Genomic DNA, 23,233 nt, shown 5'->3' with positions numbered 1-23,233 from the left:
AAATTTTAAAGTAGCGTATCGTTCAAGTCGGGTCCCATTTGGTATATATGCAAAATTTGACGACGATCGATCTAAAATTGTTGATTTGTATAGAGAACATACATACACAGACACACAGGCAGAAGATCAATTTTATATATATAGACTAGCTATATTACCCGGCGTTGCCCGGGTTTTCTTCAATGAGGCTTTTTGGATCACGTGATATCTCCCTGTTTCTTTGAGGGACATACAAACTGTGTCCAAGTTAACCATTATGACAACTTCCCGCGCGACTCATGAAATAAACAAATCTAGATTTAAAGAAATGTAGAAGTAAACATTTTTTTCCCTTTTTAAAGGGCGCTAGGTAGTTAGTTCGATTTCCCCCCCCCCTCCCTTTTTGAACTTCAAGTTATCCATCTCTGCCTGTTTAAGATCGATCTAAAATTGTTGATTTGTATAGAGAACATACACACAGATACACAGACAGAAAATCAGTTTTATATATATAGATTGGGTGTTACGAAGTATCGGTTACAACGAATTTTTCCGTCCCATCAAAACTGCAATACCGAGAAATAATGTTAGAAAATTCGCTTATAACGAACTGACATATTAATTAATATTGTATATCTCGAATTTTGTGGTTTTTTCACAAGATTAAGTTCTATAAAATCAGAAGCTAGATAGTGATCTTTCACTATAGATAACGATGGTTCTATTAATTCCCAGAAACGCTCGCATTAAAAGGGATCGGGACAACAGAAGTAACGTATTTGTCAGCGTTTTTCAATCTTTGTGAACCCCTTGGACCATGAAAAAGTCCGTAACAGTTTGACGGACCACTCATAGCAGTGGTTCTTCAACTTCCACCCGCGGCCTCGTTGCTTCAGTCAACACGTATCCGTTTCTCCTTAAAATAGTCGAATAAAAAACAGCTTCAAAGCACTGAAGAGGAACACATCAATATTGATAGCTCGTCTTTGAAAAAGGTTGGTGACGCTTCTAGGAGCCGCTTCGCACACTTTGAGAACTAAAGTATATGGGTCTAACATTTTTTATTCAAGCCTACGTGAATATCTTTAATATGCGTGAAATAAATGAATAATTTTCATTTTAATTATAATTAAATTTTCATGTCTATCTGAAGACCGATGTCTGTCCCACCTTTGCGAACTATCCAAAGACAAACCAAGAGTGAACCTTCCGGTCCGTTTAAGATGTTCCGAAAGAAAAGTGTCAATACCAACATCGCGGTATGTACACGAGTTTCTGGTCTGCGTGTTAGCTATATCACTTATATGGCCCATGAACCGAAAAGGTTGTGCACCTCTGGTCCAAAGGCTTGAAGGAAAAAAGGTAACTAGGCCATAAATAATGGTGAACAGTGTCCCTTTTGTCATGCTTGTCAGATGGTATGCACAAGGTTCTCAAGATTAACATCACATACGGCACATTCGTGCATGAAACAATGGAGATATTTATGGAGGGGAGGCATGTAATAGGTTTAGTAGTAGTAGAAGTAGTACTAATAGTTGTTGGTGAGGCCCTACGCCTTCAGTTAGCTGTTAAATTAAAAATTCGATGTATTCAGTAGCTTTATCTTTAATGAGATATATTTTAACGTATCAGTATCTACCATTGTGACACTGACTCATTGAGATGGACGTCCAATGGCGGAGGGATTGAGAAGTCGCAAGAAGAGAGTGGTAGATTTCTGAATTTCAACACAGTCGTAGGTTTCTAACCATTAGACGCGATTGGGGATTGTGAAGTGGTCACAAAATGTTTTGAAAGAAATCACGTTTCTCGTAACTGAACATTGACTCTCTCCTATATTGGAGCCAAAAGATCAAACTTAGGCAATCTCATATATATATATATTTCGGTATTTTGTTGCATGTTCATGTCTAGATAGAGAGAGGGAGAGAAACTTGGAAGACCAAGGCGTATGGAGCGGTGTGAGTTGGAAATAGATCGCGGAGGCTACTTAAGAGAAAAGCGTGTGACGTGAAAAGAAAAGAGTTGGAAAAGCGATCGCAGTACCTTAATCTTGTTTCGTGCCCTTCCAGGTCGACAATGAGACTAAAGTCATTTCTAGGCAGCGGTAGCAGCTCACAGTGTGTGTCGCCGTATAATGAAAGAAACAGCAACGTGCCCAAAGAGGAAGGCACCTTGGATGGAAGGATGGTTGGGAGTGGTGTTGCCGCTTTCGTCGACCGAATTCTCTTCTTATAGTTCTTTTTTCATGTTGTTGTTGTTGAGAAGTTTTGTTGGCTGCTGAGCTCTTGCGTCCAACGAGGAAACTCCTTTCTCCACCCCTCATACCATCTCCTCCCTCTTTCGTTAAAATTTCTTAGCTGAGAGCACACATAGGCTTCCCTCCATCTCAATCTCTCTCTCTATCCCACACACACATATACGTATATCAGAACGTAGACTTTCGCTACTAAGTAGTAGCAGTGTATCCATTAGAGGGAGTGAGAGCTGATTGCGGCGGAGGCTTCTTCTGGAACAACGCTCAGAAAGTCAGGCGTGTGAGTCGGTGGCGTAATGGCCAAGGCACACACACACAACATCTGAGAGAAAAGAGAGGGCACCTGCTTCGATGAGAAAGGCGGGGGACGAAGTGAAATGCACATGGATGGATGGATGGAGGTGGTGGTGGTGGCGGCAGCCTATCCTAGGTTCTGGAGCCTCGGTGGAGGCAAAAGAGGAGATGGAGGGAGAAGATTCCGTTCCGAAGCAACGTCTTCAAGTCCATTACGCTTTAGATGCCGAGCACTAAATTCAATTTACTTCCTCCTCCTATGCCCTCCTCCCATTTCTGTTTCTACTTTGCAGAAGCGCGAGCATCTCTCTCTCTCTCTCTCTCTCTCTTGGATTCAGGCTCCTGATCCAGAGCCTGCTTCATAGGTTGGTTGCCTGTCGTCTTCATTAGAACGTAGAAGGACGTAGTGTGGGTGATGGTAAAGGATAGGCACAGAGATGGAGATGCTTCCGCTTTTCCTCTCTCTTCTCTGGCTTTCATATTCCCCGCTCTTGCAGTCTCCCCCCCCCTCTCTCTCCTGGGCTTCGCTGGATTCCACTCTGCCCTAACTTCTCCTTTCTTCGCCGATAGTTTTGTGTATGTGTGCGTGTGTTGTGAGCGCCTTTTCACTCAACTCTTCGCATTTCGGGGCCAGGCAGCAGCAGCACCACCACCACTCTGACTTTAGTGCCTGTGCCGAAGCTTCACCTCCAGGCAGCACCATCTATCCAGTCTCTCCAACTCTTAGAGAAACATTCCGCGCGGGAGGGTGGTTGGTCGGAGTACTAGGAAGAGTCTGCAGAGCACAACAACACAAGCAGGTTCCTCATTTTGCATGAGAGAGACGTGATGCCCGTGGAGGAACGAAGAGACGATGACTGGTGCACAACTCGGGGCGGTTTCCAAGATGAAAGCAGATATATATATATGTGCATAGTGAAAGAGAGAGAGAGAGGGCGGGAGTATGTGTGGTGCATACGCTGGAAATGGTAGGTGAATGGATGGATGCGATAAAGTTGGAGGAGATTTCGCTCTCTTTTCTCTTAAAATGGCAGGAAGCCATGGCCGAAACGAGTAATAGGTCCCGCATAGTAAACAGCCTTCACAACCCTCTTCTTCGCCCAGCCAACAGTACGTTTTGCTATTCGCCATTCTTTCACCATTCCTCCTCTTCCTCTTTTGGTGTTCTTCTCGTGCCTTTTATGAAGTTCGGCGTTGTTCCAAACATCAAGGAAAAGGGCAAAACGGCAACAAAATATGGGAGAAGGAAAAGAATAAAAACCAAAGAAAAGGGGATAAGTAAAAAAATAAAGAAGGATCATCATGGCAAGGGGTGTCGAAGAGAAAAAATTTTTACGTGCAGCTGCGCTTTTTTTACTTATCTTTTCTTCACGCCATTTGTATTTATGCTTCAATTCGATGTGTGTGTAGGCACACATACTTCATACACATACGTAGGCACTTTTTTCTTTTTTTTGCAATTCATTTGCGGCGCGAAACTAGAGCAAAGAACTGCACTCTCCTCTGTACTGTTTCTTCATATTTCTTTTTCCTATACATTTGTACATGTACAGTATATAGGTACACAGGAAGAAAGAGAGAATTTGTGCACTTTTTTCTATTTTGACGCCAATCCCAAAGGAATTGCCGAAGCTTCAACGTTTTCTTTCTCGTCACGTAAACTTTTCTTACATTTTTCTTTTTTATTATGCATTTTGGATTTCTCTTTATGCGCATTTTTCATCCACGTAAGATGATCTTTCCATTCAGAAACAACCAAACATCTGCCAAGAGAAATTAGCGAGAACGGTTGTTATTTCATCCTCTTCCTCCAGTGAAATGAAATGATAGAAACAAAATGCGTATCACGGGGTTCTTTTTGTCGGGGTTCTTTTTGTCAGTGTTTTTGCTACTACGGGTTCCTATGATGATACCTTCTTTCCTTTAACATAATAATCATCAATCTAATATAATCACCCTCACTATAAGCTTCTCAAATCACTCATATTTTGTTGAAGATCACATCCAAACTTGATATCAGTCTAAAGAGGTCTCCTTTCATTTAAGAATGAAACAGAATTCAATTTTTTTCCACGGTAAAGTTTTGACACTATCTCCCTACAATTTCTGTAATCTGAAATGACTCGACACCTGGCATCGTGTTTTTTTTAATTGTTCCATTTATAACCCATATAGACATAAATATTTATCCAATATTGCAAGTCATATTAATTTAAATGACCCTTTAAAGCTATTCCATAAGCAATGCCATCAAAGTTTCAATTTCATAGCATCTGCGCAAACGCTGAAGAGTTTTGTTCTCGCAGAGAGCGAATATGTCAATGATCATTTGATCATTTTTGTCGCACTACGCTCATTTTCTGCACACGCGGGCTACTGTTTTAGACCGAGACCTACAATTTATTGCCGATTCCGAACTGCAGGCTTGTTTTTTTTATACTCATCGAGAGGTAGGTGCACTAACCCCTCGATGGAGGACGTCTCCCTGCGGTAGCAATTTTTTCTGCGGGAATGTCACCGTTTCTGTTGTATCCCTGTGTCAGGAAAAGTTTTCTGACAAGGTCGAGCCGGGTATCGAACTCGCGACACCTCTAAACATCCTTTGATACTTTAGGCGAGTATCTCATCGAACTGGGCTACCGCGCCCATATGCCAATGAATTCTAATTATTTAATTCATTTTAACACTGATGCATTCAATTCAAAAACGCTATCTTGTTTTTTTCTCGAATTTTTGTATACATATTTTCTCCCTCCTTGATGTTTGTCATACATTTGATGCCACCAAAGTGTTATAGGCTGACGGTATCACAATAAAATTCGCTTTGTCTGTCTAACAATCATCAATCATTTTTCAATCCACTGCTCGATGTAAGTCTCTTCGAAATTTTCCTGTTTTACATTGACTGATACTTTTGTCAGCTTTTGGATCTTATAACGCAATCTTTTTTTTAGGGGCCTTCTTCGACATTTAACATTTCAGGAAACTAATTCATAATACAGGCCACGCCGCTTAATGTGATCACATCGGGACTCGGGGTTTCTGATAACAATAGCCGAATTATAATTATATCCAAAGAAAATCCCGTTTGCAAGTGCAGTGATCATACATCCCGTTTGGTCGAACAGGACGTATGGTAAACGGTAAAAACGTGTTGTCGATGGTGTGGGTCAGAACACCTTCTAGCCGCCTGCATAGTCTTGCAGCCTGATAACGATAATTTAAAGGGGAAAAAAGTAAATTTATCTTAGCTTCAGAATGCGCAAAAAAAAATATATTAGAGGGGGGGGGAAATTGATAACATTATCCAAATAACGGTAAACGAATTTTTCCCATGTTATGATATTGGTCTGGTACGTTCTTCGCAAAAATGATAACAACACGCGAATGGTAACATTATCCATGATTTTACTATGCGGTGTCGACTGTATATTTACAGTCTATCCATTTTTATATCTTCAACCATTTCATTCTGTCCATGGCATGATATCCCTTTGATAAAAGAACGAAGGCTTTTATCAAAGGTGTGTCACGACAAGATCATTTCGCGTTAAGGGGGTTGTCGCGTACAATGGAATTTGAACTGCCAGACATTTCATCCATCTACGGGGAACATTTTCAGTTGCGACAGAAATCCACTGGAATCCCTTTGTGATGGCCTAGTGGTTACTGAGAGCCGCTGTGAGGTCGTGTGAGCCTCGTCACAGACTCACATCACGAGGATTCAGGTTCGAACTCCGTTGCAGTACATCGGTGGTCGACAGAAAGTTGTTTATCAACTTTGAGCCGTAAATGCGAGCCGATCTCCCATTTCGGTGGGGGAAGAGTTTTCTTCCAGTGATCATCGTATCGTCAGATTTCACTGTAACTTTTCCTCGGGTAAGGTTGATAACAAAAGACTGGTTCCTTGTTTTCGGAGAACTAACTTTGATGTTTTGCGAAGAAGGTTAGCGGAAGTTTTCAAAGACCGGTTGGAATCAGTAGGGGTGGTAAGTCAATGGGAAGAATTTAGTACGAAGCTGTCCTCTGTTTTGCACGACGTCATACCCTTTGTTCGAAAAAAGCGTGTTTGTACATCACACCCTCTATGGTTCACGGATAGCGTGCGGAACCTTTATCTTGAAAAGAAAAGAGCATTCAGGGAGTATAAAAGTGGACGAGGTGACCTATCATTGTTTACTGATAAAAGAAGACTGTTGAAGAAAGCGATAAGGGATAGTGAAAAGCAAGTTGAATCTAGGTTGGCAGATAACATTGGCTCTGACCCAAAATCATTTTTTCGATACGTCAATAATGGATGTAAGGGGACAGTTGGCCCCCTCTCGATAGGAGGCTCAAAAGTAGAGAGCAATGTAGGCATGTGTAGTGCTTTCAATGACTTTTTCGCGTCGGTTTTTAATGGAGATAATGATATTCGATATACGGGTGTTGCATGGGGTAATAAAACGCTCAACGATATTCAAGTGGAAGACGTGGAGGTCCTAAATCTTCTAAGAAATGTATGTGCAAGCAAAGCACCAGGACCAGATGATATCTATCCCAGGGTTCTCAGGGAAGGTGCTAATGAATTGTTGGGGCCAGTCGCACAGATATACAGGAGTAGTGTTGCTGAGGGTATCGTCCCGAGAGATTGGAAACTGGCTAACGTTGTTCCGATATTTAAGAAGGGTAGTAGAGAAGTGGTGTCAAATTATCGTCCAGTGAGTTTGACGAGCTCCCTCTCGAAAATTTTGGAAATTATCATCAAAAGGCAGTTTGTGAAGTGGATAGACGAGAATAATGTATTGTCGGATAATCAGCATGGGTTCAGGAAGGGGAAGTCATGTGTAACTAACCTCCTTTGCTTCTATGATCACGTGACTAAGGCTTTGGGTAAGAGCAAAAATGTCGACGTTGTTTACCTTGATTTCCAGAAGGCATTCGATCGGGTCCAACATGGCAAACTCTTGAAGCGTTTACACGAGATTGGAATAGGGGGCAACTTGCTGAATTGGATAGAATCGTGGTTAAGAGATAGGTCGCAACGAGTTATGGTGAGCGGGGAATTCTCTGGTTGGACAGACGTCACAAGTGGAGTTCCTCGGGGAAGTGTCCTTGGCCCCATACTTTTTTCACTTTTTATCGACAAACTCGATCAGGGTATCGATGGAATTACTAGCAAATTCGCAGATGATGTGAAGCTAATGGGGGTAATCGGAAATGAAAGCGATAGGGAGTTGCTCCAGACCAACTTAAACAAGATTGCAGCATGGGCAAATGAATGGAGCATGACGTTTAGCGTAGATAAGTGCATGGTCGCTCATTTTGGTTCGAACAACCCATGGTTCTCTTACGAGTTGAATGGTGTCACTATCCCGGATGCAACTATAGTCACCGATTTGGGAATTCTCATTGACGAGCGACTTAAGTTTTCTGAACATTGTTCAGCGGTTGTCAAAAAAGCGAATAGAATGCTTGGTCTCATTTTCAAAAAGGTCTCTTCGCGTTCTCCTAAAGTCATTCTTCCGCTTTTTCGAGGCTTAGTTCGCCCTGGACTGGAGTATGCTGTAAGGTTTTGGAGACCATACCTACAGAGGGACATAGACTTGGTTGAAGGGGTGCAGAGAAGAGCTACGCGTGTCCTTATTGGCACACAGGGCTTGAGTTATGAAGAAAGACTTCATTTTTTGAATATGTTTACATTGGATGAACGCAGGTGTCGAGGAGATATGATCGAAGTGTTCAAAATTTTCAATGGGATGGATAGGATGGACCATGAACTTTTAGTACACCGCCAATCGACTGCTTTTACAAGGGGACACCAGTATCGATTGGTGAGGGACAATGCAAGGTTATGGTGTCGCAGGGAATTTTTCTCCAATAGGGTTGTTAATAAATGGAATAGCTTACCCCCGGAGGTAGTAAATTGTAACACAATTGACACGTTTAAAAAGAAATACGATAAACATGTTGGGGTAAATCCAGAAGCTATCCATTCTTAGAATAAGACAACCATAAGTATTCTTTATGGGCGTTGTATAATATTTTATCATGTGTATATATTGTTTGTAATTTGTGTTAATTGCATTTTTAATTGGGTTGCTGTATTTTTGAAACATATGACAACCATATTTTTATGGGCATCTTTTTATCAGCCACCTCGTTGGGCATTTTGCCTGTTGTGGCGTTGTATTTGTATTTGTATTTCAAAAACTCTTTCCGCAGACAGCATCCAGGCCTTCAACACGATACTTATGTACAGGATGGTTAGAATTAAACTGAAACTACTAAGACCCGTGTAGCGCCCGTTCTGGTGAATGTATTTCGTTCGGTCAATAAAAAAGCGCAACTTTCACCGGGGGGGGGGGGGGGTCAAAAACTGAACAGTTTTTATTGCAGCTTTCTTTTCGTATGGTCTATATAACCTTAATACGAAATTTCAATGAAATACGTCCACCAGAACGGGTGCTACTTGGGTCTGAATAGTGTCAACTTAATTATAAGCGGTTTTCCCAGAACACGAAACTCTCTCTCTCTCTCTCTCTCTCTCTTTGAGCATTTGAAATTTTCACATCTACTATTGAAGCCAGATGGCAGCACTAGAACACGAAACACCCACAACTTTGGCAACATAAATACGTAATGGCCACACGTATACACACACGCGCAACACGTTCCGGCATGCACCGAATCGTTAGCAATTACCCAGAGGCATGTTTACTAGTTTCATGTACAGTTAAACGGTAGTGCCGTCGAGTGGTCATAATGACGGTCTCGCTTCGTGGGGAGCTGGGTTCGAGCCCCACCGTCGCCTCAATAATTGTCGGCTGAAGTGAGTTTTCCGTAGTTCCCAACTTCGAAGCGCAAAGGCGAGCTGATCCCCCCCGTTACAAAGTCTCGCCACAGAGAGCAACAGGCCTACAAACAGTACAAATATTCAATAATTACACTTCACTTCTGAGATATAGATGACAGCATTGAAAAATCAGCCACCACACTAGGTACGCACTCAGACTGTTAGGTACACACACTTATATATATATAGGCCTACGCTTCCGGCACAACTCACTAGGTAGTAAGTTGCCCATGGCGTTGAGTTGTGCTCGGTTTGAAAGAAGTGCAGTGGTTATTGAGATTCAGAGTTGTCTGTTTCAGCCTTTCTGTATGCTTCCTGATCGCATGGTATGCGATCTATTGCCCTAAAACGGAACTTGAAACATTACTTGAAATTACATCAAACTCTACTATTTAGTGTTATATTAGAAGCAAATTTGGGTGGATTTTTTCCTCAAGGATTCAATTAAATTATTTTTCATTTTTGATTTATATCAACGATTTCTTGATCATAAAGCGTACAGGCATGACTAGAGACACATATAAATACAAATTGATACACCGCCCATATAAAAGATCATGGTTGTCTTAATCGAAGTACGCATAGCTTCTCGATTTATCACAATAAGAGTATCGTAATTCTTCTTAAACGTGCCAATTGTGTTCGAACTCATGACATCCGCAGAGGTAAGCTATTCCATTTATTGGCAACCCTATTAGAGAAAAACTCTCTAGGACAACATAACCTGGAGTTGCACCTTACTAAACGATACTGGTGTCCCCTTGTCGAAGCAGTTGATTGATGGTGTATTAATAACTCATAGTACATCCTGTTGAAAATTTTAAACACTTCGATCATATTCTCCGATACCTGCGTTCCTCCAATGTAAAGGCACTCAAGAAATCAAGTCTTTCTTCACAGCTCAAGCCTTGTGTGCCAAAAAGAGCACGTGTAGCTTTTCTCTGCAACTCCTCAACCAAGTCTGTCCCTCTGTAGGTATGGTCTTCAAAACCTCTTACGGCTTATTCTAGTCCGGAAAGGACTAAGCTTCATGAAAGTGGAGGATTAATATCATGATCACGCGAAGAGATCATTTTAAGAATGAAATCGAACATTCTATTCCCTTTTTTGACCACCGCTGAACAATGTTCAGAAAACCGAAGCCGCTCGTCAATGAGAAATTCCGTAACGGTTGCATTAAAAATGGTAATGTCATTCAACTCGTAAGTAAAACGTGGGTTTTACGAACCAAAATGAGTGGCCATGCACTTATCGACACTAAGGGTCATGTTCCATTCATTAACCCACGCTGCAATCATACAAAGAATGTCAAAGTGCCCGCACGTTGTTCAAGATTTTCATGAAGAACATGGACTCTTTGCTTGAAAAGCCCCTTTCCCCCCCCCCCCAAATATTTAGTCCCCGAAATTCTTAATGAGATTGAGATCGATGTTGAGAAAGTATCAGATGCACAATGATAAAGTTGTATTAACTGGTGATGATGTGAAATTATTCAGGCTACCTATCAACGCCTCGTGGAATCTCTGCAAAAGGATAGAGACTGCACTGAAATTAAAAGGAAAAAAGTCCCACGAAGCTCTAAAGAGATGGCCATAATAAATTGGCCATAACTTTTTCGCCAAAACACGGGAGAGTTGAGTGACAATCAATCAATATTTTATGTTAAAATGACCAGCAATCTGCCGAATCGATCGAGATAATGATCGAGAATCGATGAAATCAATCAACTTTGTCTCTTCGAGTCTTTTGTATAGACTAGAGTTTTGGGAAATTTAGAACTCTCAGTCCAAAGTATAGTTCCGTGTTTTTTGAAGGTTTTCCCGCGTGTTTTGTCCTCCAAGATAAGAAAACACCTCGAACTAATTGATGACACGTCAAACAACCCGAAAGCCCTATAAGCTTAACTTACTTAACCTCAGATTCGATGTTCGTCTCCTACCACCTTCTCTTCAACGTGTGGAAAACACGGGATTTCTCTGTCAGAAGAAGCTTAATCTCTTTCCGACCCGCCAATTTCGAGGCAAGGATCCACCAAACACATGGATCCAAATTGGATTCACCAAAGGAAGGTGTACGACGTGAATGAGGTCGGTCTTGATGAGGGAGGGAAAACGTTGCAGACAGAGCCAAAAAATCGAGGTGCTTCTTCGTCTCGTAAAGCCTCTTTTATGCAAATTAGATTTCGGACGAGAAGAGGCGGCACAACTCGTTGATTCTTCTCTGAATGAAATTTTATTTATCGGCTTGAAAATAGGCCGAAATCTCCCGTTCATTTTTATTTGATCGGCGGAAATTGCGTGTATCGAATATTATAATATCAACTTCTAGCTTTTCGTTCCTTCAGAAGATCCAATCAAAAATGAGATTCTTCGGAAGCGCTCCTCGTTCGTTCGCTTTTTTTTTTTTGATTCTCTTTCCTCGATTCATTATAAGAGGCGTCAATTTAGATTCGCTTTAACGAGGTGAATAACTAACCCTAAGCAGTTTAGACAAGCGCGATTTCATTTTGACCCGTAATTTAGTAACTCGCTTAATCTTACGTAACAAAATCTTTTCCCGAGTGTATAATGATGTCACGAGGTCTATCTATCCCGCTCAGCGTCTAACCTGTTACTTTTGAAGAGATCTTACATGTGCACGTCGCGCATTCCCAAAAGAGCAAATGTAAAAAACTTCAATGAAATAGGAAATTAAAAGTCACGTTTTTTTTTGAGAAAAAAAACATGACCGGAAGAAAATGCGCATTTTACGGTAAATTTTTTTCGGTACTATTCCGTTAAAACGGCTCCTCTTGGAACGATACATGAAATTCAGCGAGAAATGCTCTGTTGGGGAGCAAACAACGACAAAGACAGTAATTAATCCTTAAGCAAATAAGTAATCATGCATCGATTTAACCATGGAAAACATTGACCATTAAAATAACAACATTTCGCACGATTATCATAAGCTAATATCCGATAATATTTACATTTTGTAACAGGCAAGCTGTTAACAAGGATGTACAGTAATACTTTATTCACGAGACACGTGAGATTTAAGTTGTATCGAGAGACGAAGACATTCTAGAGAGTTCGATTTTAACCTTCATCACGAAGGGTTGTGTGTTTCGCATGTTAATGCAAAATAAAGGAATGTTTCATGTTCGTCGCTTCGTATACACCTCACCAATCGTCACATTGGCGCCCAACGTTTAAAATAGACGCGTGAGTGTTTTTAGCTAAGCGGACATCCTAATTAGGTACCAAGTGAGTGAAAATGGCATACTTGGCGAAATATCGAAAAGACGAACTCCGTCGCCTTGCCGAAGAGATGGGCGAACCTACCGAACCCGAGATGAAAGTGATAGAGCTGAAGAAGCTGATTACGTCCAGTAAAGAATACGATGAGGTCTTCGCAAAAGGAGTGCTACAGACCCTCGTAGAAGAGAGAATTCGACAAGAAGAAGCAGAAGAAAGAATTCGACGAGAAGAAACAGAAGAAAGAATTCGACGAGAAGAAACAGAGGAGAGGATTCGACGGGAAGATGCCGAAGAGAGGAACCGGCGAGCAGAAATGCAGTTCGAACTCGAGAGACTGAGGATAGAAGCGGAGAAGTGCCAAGCTTCCGTTCGACCGGCTGTGACAAATCGGGACTTTCAAGTGTCGGTTCCGCGTTTTGAATCATCAGATGACATTTCACTGTTCCTGGTCCTGTTCGAACGACACATGGGATTACACCAGATTCCGGAAGAATTGTGGATTACGTATCTCATCAATAGTTTACCGAAGGAGGTGGCTAGGATCTGTGCCAGGGAGCCTGACGAGAAGTTCAAGGACTATCGGTATCTCAAGGAACTGCTGTTAAAGCGATTTAAGCTACATGCGGACAGATTTCGACAGCTTTTTGTAGAGCATCGGAAGAACTCGGAGAGTTCATGGCGTGATTTTTATTTTGAGTTGAAAACGTATCTTGAAGGGTGGTTAACAGAAGTTAAGGTCACAACATTCGAGGACTTGATTAATCTAGTCATAGTTGATCAGATGAAGAAGAAGTGCCCTCCACAAGTGAAAGAACATTTCATCGATGTATGGGCCATGTTGATCTCCCCATCGGAACTAGCGGAGAAACTCGACGCGTATGGAGATGCCAGGAGTACTTTCCCAAAGAAATTCAACCAACAGTACGATGTCGAGGGTCGTCGAAAGCAAACACCGAGGAAATATCCATGGACGTCATCAAAACCAGTGATTCATGCAGATGAACAGACACTTCCCATGATCAGCCTGGATGAACAGCGACCTCTAAGCAGCTATGGATGTGGATATCCGGGGGTAATTAGAGCGCAGTGTCCGACCTGTAATCCCGAAATGACAGCGACAACCGCTCAGTTTGGTCAGTTGGAACTGAATCTATGCTCTTCTGTAACAAAACCCGTAGCATTGTTAAAAATTCATGTAAATGGCAAAGTGGGAACTGCCTGTGCCGACAGCGGTGCTACGCACTGTATCGCAAGTGATACTCTGCATCGTATTTTGAAAGAGCAAAACGCCAAATTCCATCAGGAAACTATCGAGATGCGTCTTGCAAACGGACAGCAATCAACGGTGAATGTGTGGACCACAACGGTATTGGTCAACATCCAATGGAAGCGACTAAGGACGAAATTTATAGTTCTTCCTGGAATCGTCGGTAATAGAACTCTTTTGGGAATCGACTTTCTAGAGAAAGCTGGTATCGTGTTGGATCTCAAGCGAAGGGAATGGTTCTTCGGGGAAAATACTCGGAAGCGATTCCACTTTGTGAACGAGTCTACGATTAAAACTGTTCAACATGTAGTAGAGCATGTTAACTTGAATTCTTGCCAACTACGACAAGTTGAAGGAGAGCAACGGAAACAAGTGCTGAACAGGTCGTGGAAAAAGAATGAAAATTTTTTCAGTCCAGGGGGAGGAGACACTCCCGAAGGCGAAGTTCACCATGGTGATATGGCATCGGAACCTCAGCGGTGGGATTGGTCTAGACGTCTCAGGAACCAAACAGGTCGCGTCCGTGACTATCCACGTCATGTTTCTGGCTATCCACGTCCTGCTGTCCATAGCGAAATCCACCGATCCGCAAGAAGCTTTCATCACCAATCGGTGCAAAGGCAACCACGAGTTACTCCGACAGGCAGGCAAGTACTAGACTTACGTTTCCGCAGGAACGAACGAGTCGAACTTTCCGGTCCCAGGCGACGCAGCCCAGGATCACCAGGATATTATCACATACTGCATCGTTGTAAAATGCCAAGCCAAACAATAACGTCTAGCAATAGCTTCCATGAGTCAAGGACCCAAACAAGTATAAACAGTGCTAGAGAAGGGAACGATAAATGCAGGGGGAGCGGCATTAAATATTCGGATCAAACCCCTAACGCGCGTCGATCAGAAAGTCGCAGCCATGCCCAAAGAAGTCGTGAAAACAGGTTGACTCCCATGCAAAGCCTTACAAGAGTTTCTGTGAAGCAGAAAGTGGAACAAAAACGGGATGAACGCAAAGGTTATGTTGACAACGGTTCCAAACCGAGTTCTCGAAGGAAGAACTGGTCGACAAAGTTCACGCCACAACGAGATGGACCGTACCCTGTGCTAGCCCAGAGATCGCCTACGAGGTACATAGTCGCTGATCCGGCCAAATCGGGTGTCTCTGTCAGCGTATATCGTACTTCTGCTCTCACACCATGTGCGAAACCGGATGCTGTATCCATAGTGTCATCACGAAAGAAGGGACGACCACTCAAAGTTGGAACTAACAAGAACACTGAACAACTTCCCATAACGCCTATTGCTGGTTCCTTGCCGGGACGTCCGCGAAACCAGAGGGGGAGTATGTAACAGGCAAGCTGTTAACAAGGATGTACAGTAATACTTTATTCACGAGACACGTGAGATTTAAGTTGTATCGAGAGACGAAGACATTCTAGAGAGTTCGATTTTAACCTTCATCACGAAGGGTTGTGTGTTTCGCATGTTAATGCAAAATAAAGGAATGTTTCATGTTCGTCGCTTCGTATACACCTCACCAATCGTCACAATTTAAATTTTTTATTACAATATATTAACAGTGTTGTTTATATACACACGTATTTTCTGGCAAGTCCAGAAAACATACAATAATTTTTTTCCCCATGAGTTTTTCGGTTGATATCTCTTAACTAAAGGATCAGAAAGTGGGGGTGGGGGGGGGGGAAGAAAACATTTATGAGTTAAATGAAAATTTGAATTCGTGCCTGCAAAAGGTTAATTCCAATCATTCCCGAACTTTGATAAGACAAAATAGGTCCCACATAAACTGAGTCCAGAATGATTGGTACGATTGATGCGTGAATGGATCTGGGTGGTAATAATCGTCTGATTCAGCGTTTCTCAATCTAGAGGACCAGGGGTGGTCCGAGACGATAACATAGGTGGCCCACAAGCACACAGATCTGCTAATTTAATTCTAAAAGAATGGAAAAATATTCAATTGTTGAGCAATTGATAATAGTAATATTCAGAGGCGGGATTGCGGTGTTAAATACGGTCTAGCCAAACGGGAAAAAAAAACCCAACGTCGACAAATTTGGGAAAGGTGGGAGGAATAAAGGGCAGCTTTCTTTCTTTCAAACCGAGCACAACTCAGGTCTATCACCATCTATGGGCTATTTACTACCTAGTGAGTTGTGTCGGAAGTGTAGCTGTGACAGTATCTAACAGTCTGATCTGAGTGCTTATGTAGTATTGTGTTTGATTTTTCAGTGCCGCAATCTATATTTCCGAAGTGAAGTGAGTGATGTGTTATGATTGAATTACATTTGTACTGTTTGTAGGTCTGTTGCTCTTTGTGGCGAGACTTTTTAAAGGGGACATCGGCTCGCATTCGCGCCTTGAAGTTGGGAACCACAGAAAACCAACTTCAGCCGACCACCACTGTGGGGTTAGCACCCGGGACCTCGCGACGTGAGTCCGTCACTATGACCACTCGACCACCACAACGGCCAATAAAGGGCAGTTATAAAAAAGATCGCAGGGAACAAAAACGTATATCAGGAATGAAATATTCAAATGACTGAGTGATCATATTTCACTGAGGAAAAATACGCGCAAATGGGATCTTAAAATATGGCAAAATACTGGACATTCCTAATTTTCACCAAAAATCGTTGATGTAAGTCGGAAAAATCTCACAATTGTTGTTGAAGCATTGCAGCATGGGCAAATGAATGGAGCATGACGTTTAGCGTTGATAAGAGCATGGTCGCTCATTTTGGTTCGAACAACCCACGGTTCTCTTACGAGTTGAATGGGGTCACTATCCCGGAGGCAACTAGGGTCACCGATTTGGGAATTCTCATTGACGAGTGACTTAAGTTTTCTGAACATTGTTCAGCGGTGGTCAAAAAAACGAATAGAATGCTTGGTCTCACTTTCAAAAAGGTCTCTTCGCGTTCTCCTAAAGCCATTCTTCCGCTTTTTCGAGGATTAGTTCGTCCTGGACTGGAGTATGCTGTAAGGTTTTGGAGACCATACCTACAGAGGGACATAGAATTGGTTGAAGGGGTGCAGAGAAGAGCTACGCGTGTCCTTATTGGCACACAGGGCTTGAGTTGTGAAGAGAGACTTCATTTTTTGAATATGTTTACATTGGATGAACGCAGGTGTCGAGGAGATATGATCGAAGTGTTTAAAATTTTCGATAGGATGGACCATGAACTTTTAGTACACCGCCAATCGACTGCTTTTACAAGGGGACACCAGTATCGATTGGTGAGGGACAATACAAGGCTATGGTGTCGCAGGGAATTTTTCTCTAATAGGGTTGTTAATAAATGGAATAGCTTACCCCCGGAGGTAGTAAATTGTAACACAATTGACACGTTTAAAAAGAAGTACGATAAACATGTTGGGGTAAATCGAGAAGCTATCCATTCTTAGAATAAGACCACCATAAGTATTCTTTATGGGCATTGTATAATATTTCATCATGTGTATATATTGTTTATAATTTGTGTTAATTGCATTTTTAATTGGGTTGCTGTATTTTTGAAATATATGACATCCATATTTTTATGGGCATCTTCTTATCAGCCATCTCGTTGGGCATTTTGCCTGTTGTGGCGTTGCATTTGTATTTGTATTGTATTTGAAATTTCTGAACAAATACCATTGGTAGAGGAAATGGACTACTCCAGAAAGAGTGATTTGAAATGTAGTGCGGGGCTGGACAAATTCCAGACTCCCAGTTGCCATGGCGATTAGAAAATCGGTATTGGTATCTAAAATTTTGAGAACGTTATTGCTAAATTGGAGTAAAATTATAAATTGAGTCTGAGGGTGACAGAAAATTTTCCGATTTCATTACACTACGTCTTTTAAACATGGGAAAAGTAAAAGAAAAGATTATTCATAGGATCATTTTTGTTCAGCAAAATGCCATGATTGGGTCCAAAGGAATTGGGGTGATGCCTAAATATATTTTTTAATTTGTCAAGTTCTGATATAGTGCAAGAAATAAACGTTGAACCCGACAAATATGAGAGATAAATTTCTCTCTCTCTCTCTCTTTACAGCAACATAATTATTTAATATAGTTTATAAGTTATGAAATTTTTTTTTATTCTCACGATCTAGTAAATATAACAAATTCAAATAAGCATCGTTGACAAAACGGGGCAAATGGTGTATAAAAAGTAGAGACAAACAGAAATATATAGGAACGAGACATAAGTGGTTTCGTGGAATTGTTTCGGACATTTTACTGGTCCTTGCAGGATTCAGAAAGGTTGAGAATCTCAAATCTCTGTAATCTCAAACGTTGGTGCTCCCACGAATAAAATACCCAATAATGTTATGCGATAATCATTATAATGGCCATGGTATACGTGCAGTTGTTTGAAAATCGTCAGCGTGTCTTTGCTTTTGATGCGAGGGTTTTCGACCAGATTGATCATCAAAGGTGATGTCCATATCAAAACTGATCGTAAATATTCTATAATTCCATAATTATACACCGAATTCTCTGCGAGTAAAATATCGGCACAATACAAGTTAGTAAAATAATCGATAGAATATAAATAGGATCATGTGGATGGTTCGGTAGAAGTCACCATGTCATCGAGATCGGCCTAAATCTGTATGCACAATTAAAGATACTGATTTTAACCCGTTTTTATGCCCGCACCTTGATGCGCTTCGAATTCCATTCCGATATTGGGATATTTTGAAGAAATTGCACCAATTAATAATATTCCAATACATTAACAATTCAAACGAAATTCAATTGTATATTACTTATTTATTCAATATTGCTTGGCCGAGGCCTATACAAGGGTATGCGGTGGTGAAATTTGACAGAGAAGGCGGTTGATGCCACAAAACATATCGGAAACTGTTGTGCAATCGACAATGTTTGATAAGTATGTTGTTCCAATCGATTATTGTTCTAGGAAAGAAACTAAATTTGAAACACAATCTGTGTGGATACGAAGATGGGTTTCAATTTTTGGGAATGGTTAATTCCTTTGGAAAAGTGTGAAGCTAGAGTTAGAATATTGGAGGCGTCGATATGAAAGAGGTCGTGAAGGATTTTGAAAAGAAAGGTGTTAATCGAGAGATTTGTCTACGGGTGTAAAGTAGTTGGATATTGAATTGGCGTTTGAGTTCAGTAACGGAGGCACAGGATGACCAGCAGTTTAAAATGAAGCGGAAGGATTTATTTTGAATGGATCCTAATTTGTCTATATTGGTGAGAGTATGCGGGTCAAAGATTTCACAGGCATATGAGAGTACAGGAAGGATATAGGTTTGGAAGCAGACATGTCTGAGGTGACGAGTGGAGTTTTAAGTTTCGACGCGAAGAAAAAAGAGTTTTTGGAGACACTTATGAAAGACGTAATCGGCATGGAGGTTCCAACGGAGGTCGGCGGAAATAATTACAACCAGATATTTACAATATGAAACCTCAATGATTATAGAGTTATTGATAGAGTAAGAAGATCAAGGGGAAGTCTTTTGCGAGTAAGTTTTATAAAAACTGTTTTTGAAGAAGTTAGGAGTAGTTGCCAGGACGAGCACCATTCCGATATAATATTGATATATTAGTTATTCACATTAAACTATAATCTAAATAATCACTTACAAAAGAAACACTTGCATGAAAATAATATAATGTCGATAATATAAAGCGGAAAGTAGAAGTACCCAAGGCTTAATAAAATGCATCAACTTCGAGGGTTAATTTCTAAATCAGAAATGGTTTCTCGAGAATTTTTTTCAATGCCAGTCTCTGAGTAGGTTTGTCATCTACACGTGCTAAAATGTACAAAATCTAGTTGCCTGCCGAGGCTAAAACATTACACAAAGCTAAATAGTCGCTGTTCTCAAATGAGTACAGTGTGTGCAAATAGGTTAATGAGAATGATTTGCTCACTTGTATACGAGCTTCGTTTAGCTTGGTGATTCGGGCCAGTTCTTCCCTGCAGTAGATGTCTGGATAGTGTGACTTGGCGAAAGCTGCCTCGAGCTCTTGTAGTTGCTCTTGGGTGAAAGTGGTCCGGTGCCTGCGCCTTGCTGGAGTTGGAGGACAAGTGGACGACGACGATGACGACGTCCCTCCCGACGTCACGACGACAGTCGGTGGGCTGAGACTTCCTCCTCCTCCTCCGACCGAAGAACCGACCAGCGACGATGAGGCCTCGACTTTGAGTTTCTTGAAAGCCCCCTCTGTGGCCACGGCCGCTGCCGAAAGAACTGAAGAAAAAGAACACGCATGAGAAGAGTAAAACTCGAATTCACCAAAATACATAATCTGAATTCGACTTAAATTTAGATCTTTACATAATCTACCCTGAAGATTTCTAAAATTTTCATGTCTAAGCCACCCCCGGGAATGGTAGGGCAACACTATTACATACACCTCGTATATAGAGACACTGCTGATGAATTCCTAACGGATTGGTATTTGTCGGAACTGTTGTGTGTATATGCGTGGTATATACCCATAACGTATTTATGTTGTCAGAGTTATGTTTTTCCCGTATTATACTGGTGCTGGCATCTGTCTGCCTCAGTATAACACGAAATAAGCAGGACTTCGACGGCAATACTTCAACATCGCACACCAACTCTGGTCTTTCGCCGTCACACAGCAATTTGCTACCGATCGAGTTGGGCTGGGAATGAAGGGGCCATCTATCGGTGGTCACCTCAACTTCGATAGGGAAAGAACTTATTATCCATGTCCTTTCCCCAGTGGATCTGATGGTGCCCAGTATGGTGGTAGACGAGCATCATACCACTACACCACTAGAACGCTTGATGGCAGTACTGCTAGATCTCATAGCAGTCCAGAGCAGTGTTTCTCAACCTGGACCCATGTGACCCCCCTCCTTCACGACCTCCTCTTATGATCCTGAAATATTCTTAGGTGGGGGCACTGGTTAAAATCAAGTTGAAGAGATTGCTTCAATATGACTGCAGCATGGGCTAACGATTGGAACATGACCTTTATCGTTGACAAGTGCATGGTCGCTCATTTTGTTTCGAACAACCCACGTTTAACTTACGAATTGAATGGTGGTGTCATTCCGGATGTAACTGGGATCACCTATTTGGGAATCCTCAATGACGAGCGGCTTAGATTTTCTGGTTCACAACTTCGAGGTGAGAATGCGAGTCGATCTCTCCGTTAAAATGCCTCGCCACAGAGAGCAACAGGCCTACAACGATACAATTATTCAATCATTAAACTTCACTCATAGTTAGAAAACTTGTGATGGCAGCACTACACATAACAAGCATTACACAGAAACAAACTTCACATAGGTTCACAACACATACATTCCAAGATGTAACCAATTCGTTAGGAGTTCCGCAGAAGAATGTGGATGAGGTGCATGTGTGGTTTGATAGTAGGGGCTTGGATTTTCTGAGCAGCAGTGGTCAAAAAAGCGTACAGAATGCTCGGTTCAATTCTCAAAAAGGTCTCTTCGCGTTCTCCCAAAATGATCCTTCCACTTTTCCGGGGCTTAGTTAGTGCTGGATTGGAGTATGTCGTTAGATATTGGAGACAATACTTACAGAGGGACATTGACATGGCGGGGGTTGCAGAGAAGAGCCACGCGTGCTCTCGATGTTACACGATGCTTAAGCTATGAAAAGAGAGACGCGAGTTTTTCGGAAATGTTTACATTGGAAGAGCGCAAGTGTCGCGGGGATATGATGGAAGTAATATTTAAAATTTTCAACGGAATGATAATTTAATTACAAAGAAAAACATTCTAAATTAATTTTCAATTTTTTGAACCTTTTCAAATTTGTTAATTTTAAATATGCCATCACACATAAAAAAATTGTGCAATTCGGTCATGAATTGGAGGAGCGGTCAAAAATGGGTTAACAGCTCATTGCTGAATTTTCCTGTTGCTGGCACTAACATTAGGTTTTCATTGTGATGTTGACATTAGTGGAAAAAGCACTAAAAGCACTGTTTTACCTCAGCCACGAATCTGGTTAAAGCTTTACGAACATTTCGAACACATAAGAAATTGAAGAAAGGTTCAGGTTCAATGAATCTTGCCAGACTCTCTTGTAGTGCCTTCTATCGACGAAAATTCGAACTAAGTTTCTTTTTGCACCAAAAAATCCCCCATTCGTGAGAATAATGTTTTCCACAAACCAAGCAACGGCCAATAATTAACACCACCAGAATAGCTAGATGCAAGCCACTCAAGATTCTAGAGTGGAATGCCACTAGTTTGAAACCTGATTTCCAAGAATTCAAGAAATTAGCAATCAACCTAGAAATCGACATAATCATCGCTCTGATCTGTGAAACTTGGATGAAGACTCCTCATTCTGCAAAAATTTTTAATTATAAATGTGTCTGTAAAGATCGACTCCACGGAAGAGGAGATGGGGAGTCTTCGTTTTTGTTCACAAAGGCATCCCTTTTTTGGAAATGGATCTTCCAACATCCACTGAGATGGAGGCTCAAGTTATAACTGTCCATAAACAGACAACCGATAGTAATAAGCGTCATCTATAAACCACCGAATAATAACGTAGACATTAACTTGTTAAACTTTTTGTTCAATTCAACCAAATCCACATTCATTGCTGGATACTGGGACAGCAAAAGCCCGGCCTTCTATAGTAATAGATATAACCGATGCGGACACATTCTGGAGGAATACTGTAGGAACAAATGTCTTTGTATACACTCCAGCGCGGTTCCTACTAACTTCCCTGGAGGAAGAGGCAGGCCTGATGTACTTGACTTTGCAATTTCTAAAAACTTTCCATATAACATTCATTTAGGTTCAATGCCAGAGCTAAATCTACTCATAATCAACTAGTGTTCATCACTAGTGATATTTTAAGACCCAAAGACATTCCTTATAAATTAGTAACTAACTGGTCTAAATACTGTGAAATTTTCAGCACCGAACAAGAACTAACTCTCGACCAACTTACACCTGATACTGTCGAACAAGGAATCTCTGAGATCACATCCAAAATTAAAGATTCAATTGACAAATCGACAAGAAAAATTCTTGCAAATGACAACAAATACGGCATCTCCCAAAAGCTACGAAACAAGATCAAACTCAAGAACAAGATCAGGAAAATGTGGCAACATCGCGGGAGGCGAATGAATAAAGTAGCTCTTAAAAGACTGGAGAAAGAAATACGAAAAGAGACCTCAGTCTACGTCAACGAACGATTTTCTAACTTTATAAAAGACGCCACAGCAGCAGATGGAGCACTTTGGAGGGCCCAGAAAAATTGCAAGGTCAAAGGGGGGGTAACATCAACAAGATCAAAAACCAAAGGAATGAATTTGTCTTCTGCGAAAGTGAAATAAC

The 23,233-nt window shown here is 41.4% G+C and overlaps 1 protein-coding gene across 2 annotated transcripts in view; it reads right to left on the bottom strand.

Moving 5' to 3' along the window:
- Window positions 1-23,233, bottom strand: part of LOC149066960 (uncharacterized) — a 73,267-nt gene that overhangs the window by 9,207 nt on the left and 40,827 nt on the right. For both annotated transcript variants that reach the window (XM_089252932.1, XM_089252933.1), the window contains exon 3: window positions 19,798-20,117. In XM_089252932.1, the coding sequence (XP_089109058.1) occupies window positions 19,798-20,117 (320 nt within the window). The remainder of the gene's footprint in view (window positions 1-19,797; window positions 20,118-23,233) is intronic.

This window comes from Pholcus phalangioides, unplaced genomic scaffold, assembly GCF_987345545.1.
Source record: "Pholcus phalangioides strain wild (caught in Gottingen) unplaced genomic scaffold, Ppha-v1.0 ptg000031l_1, whole genome shotgun sequence".
NCBI classification, from domain to species: Eukaryota; Metazoa; Arthropoda; class Arachnida; order Araneae; family Pholcidae; genus Pholcus; species Pholcus phalangioides.
Note: the sequence above shows the minus strand (reverse complement) of the source record. Positions and strands in the feature narration are given on the sequence as shown.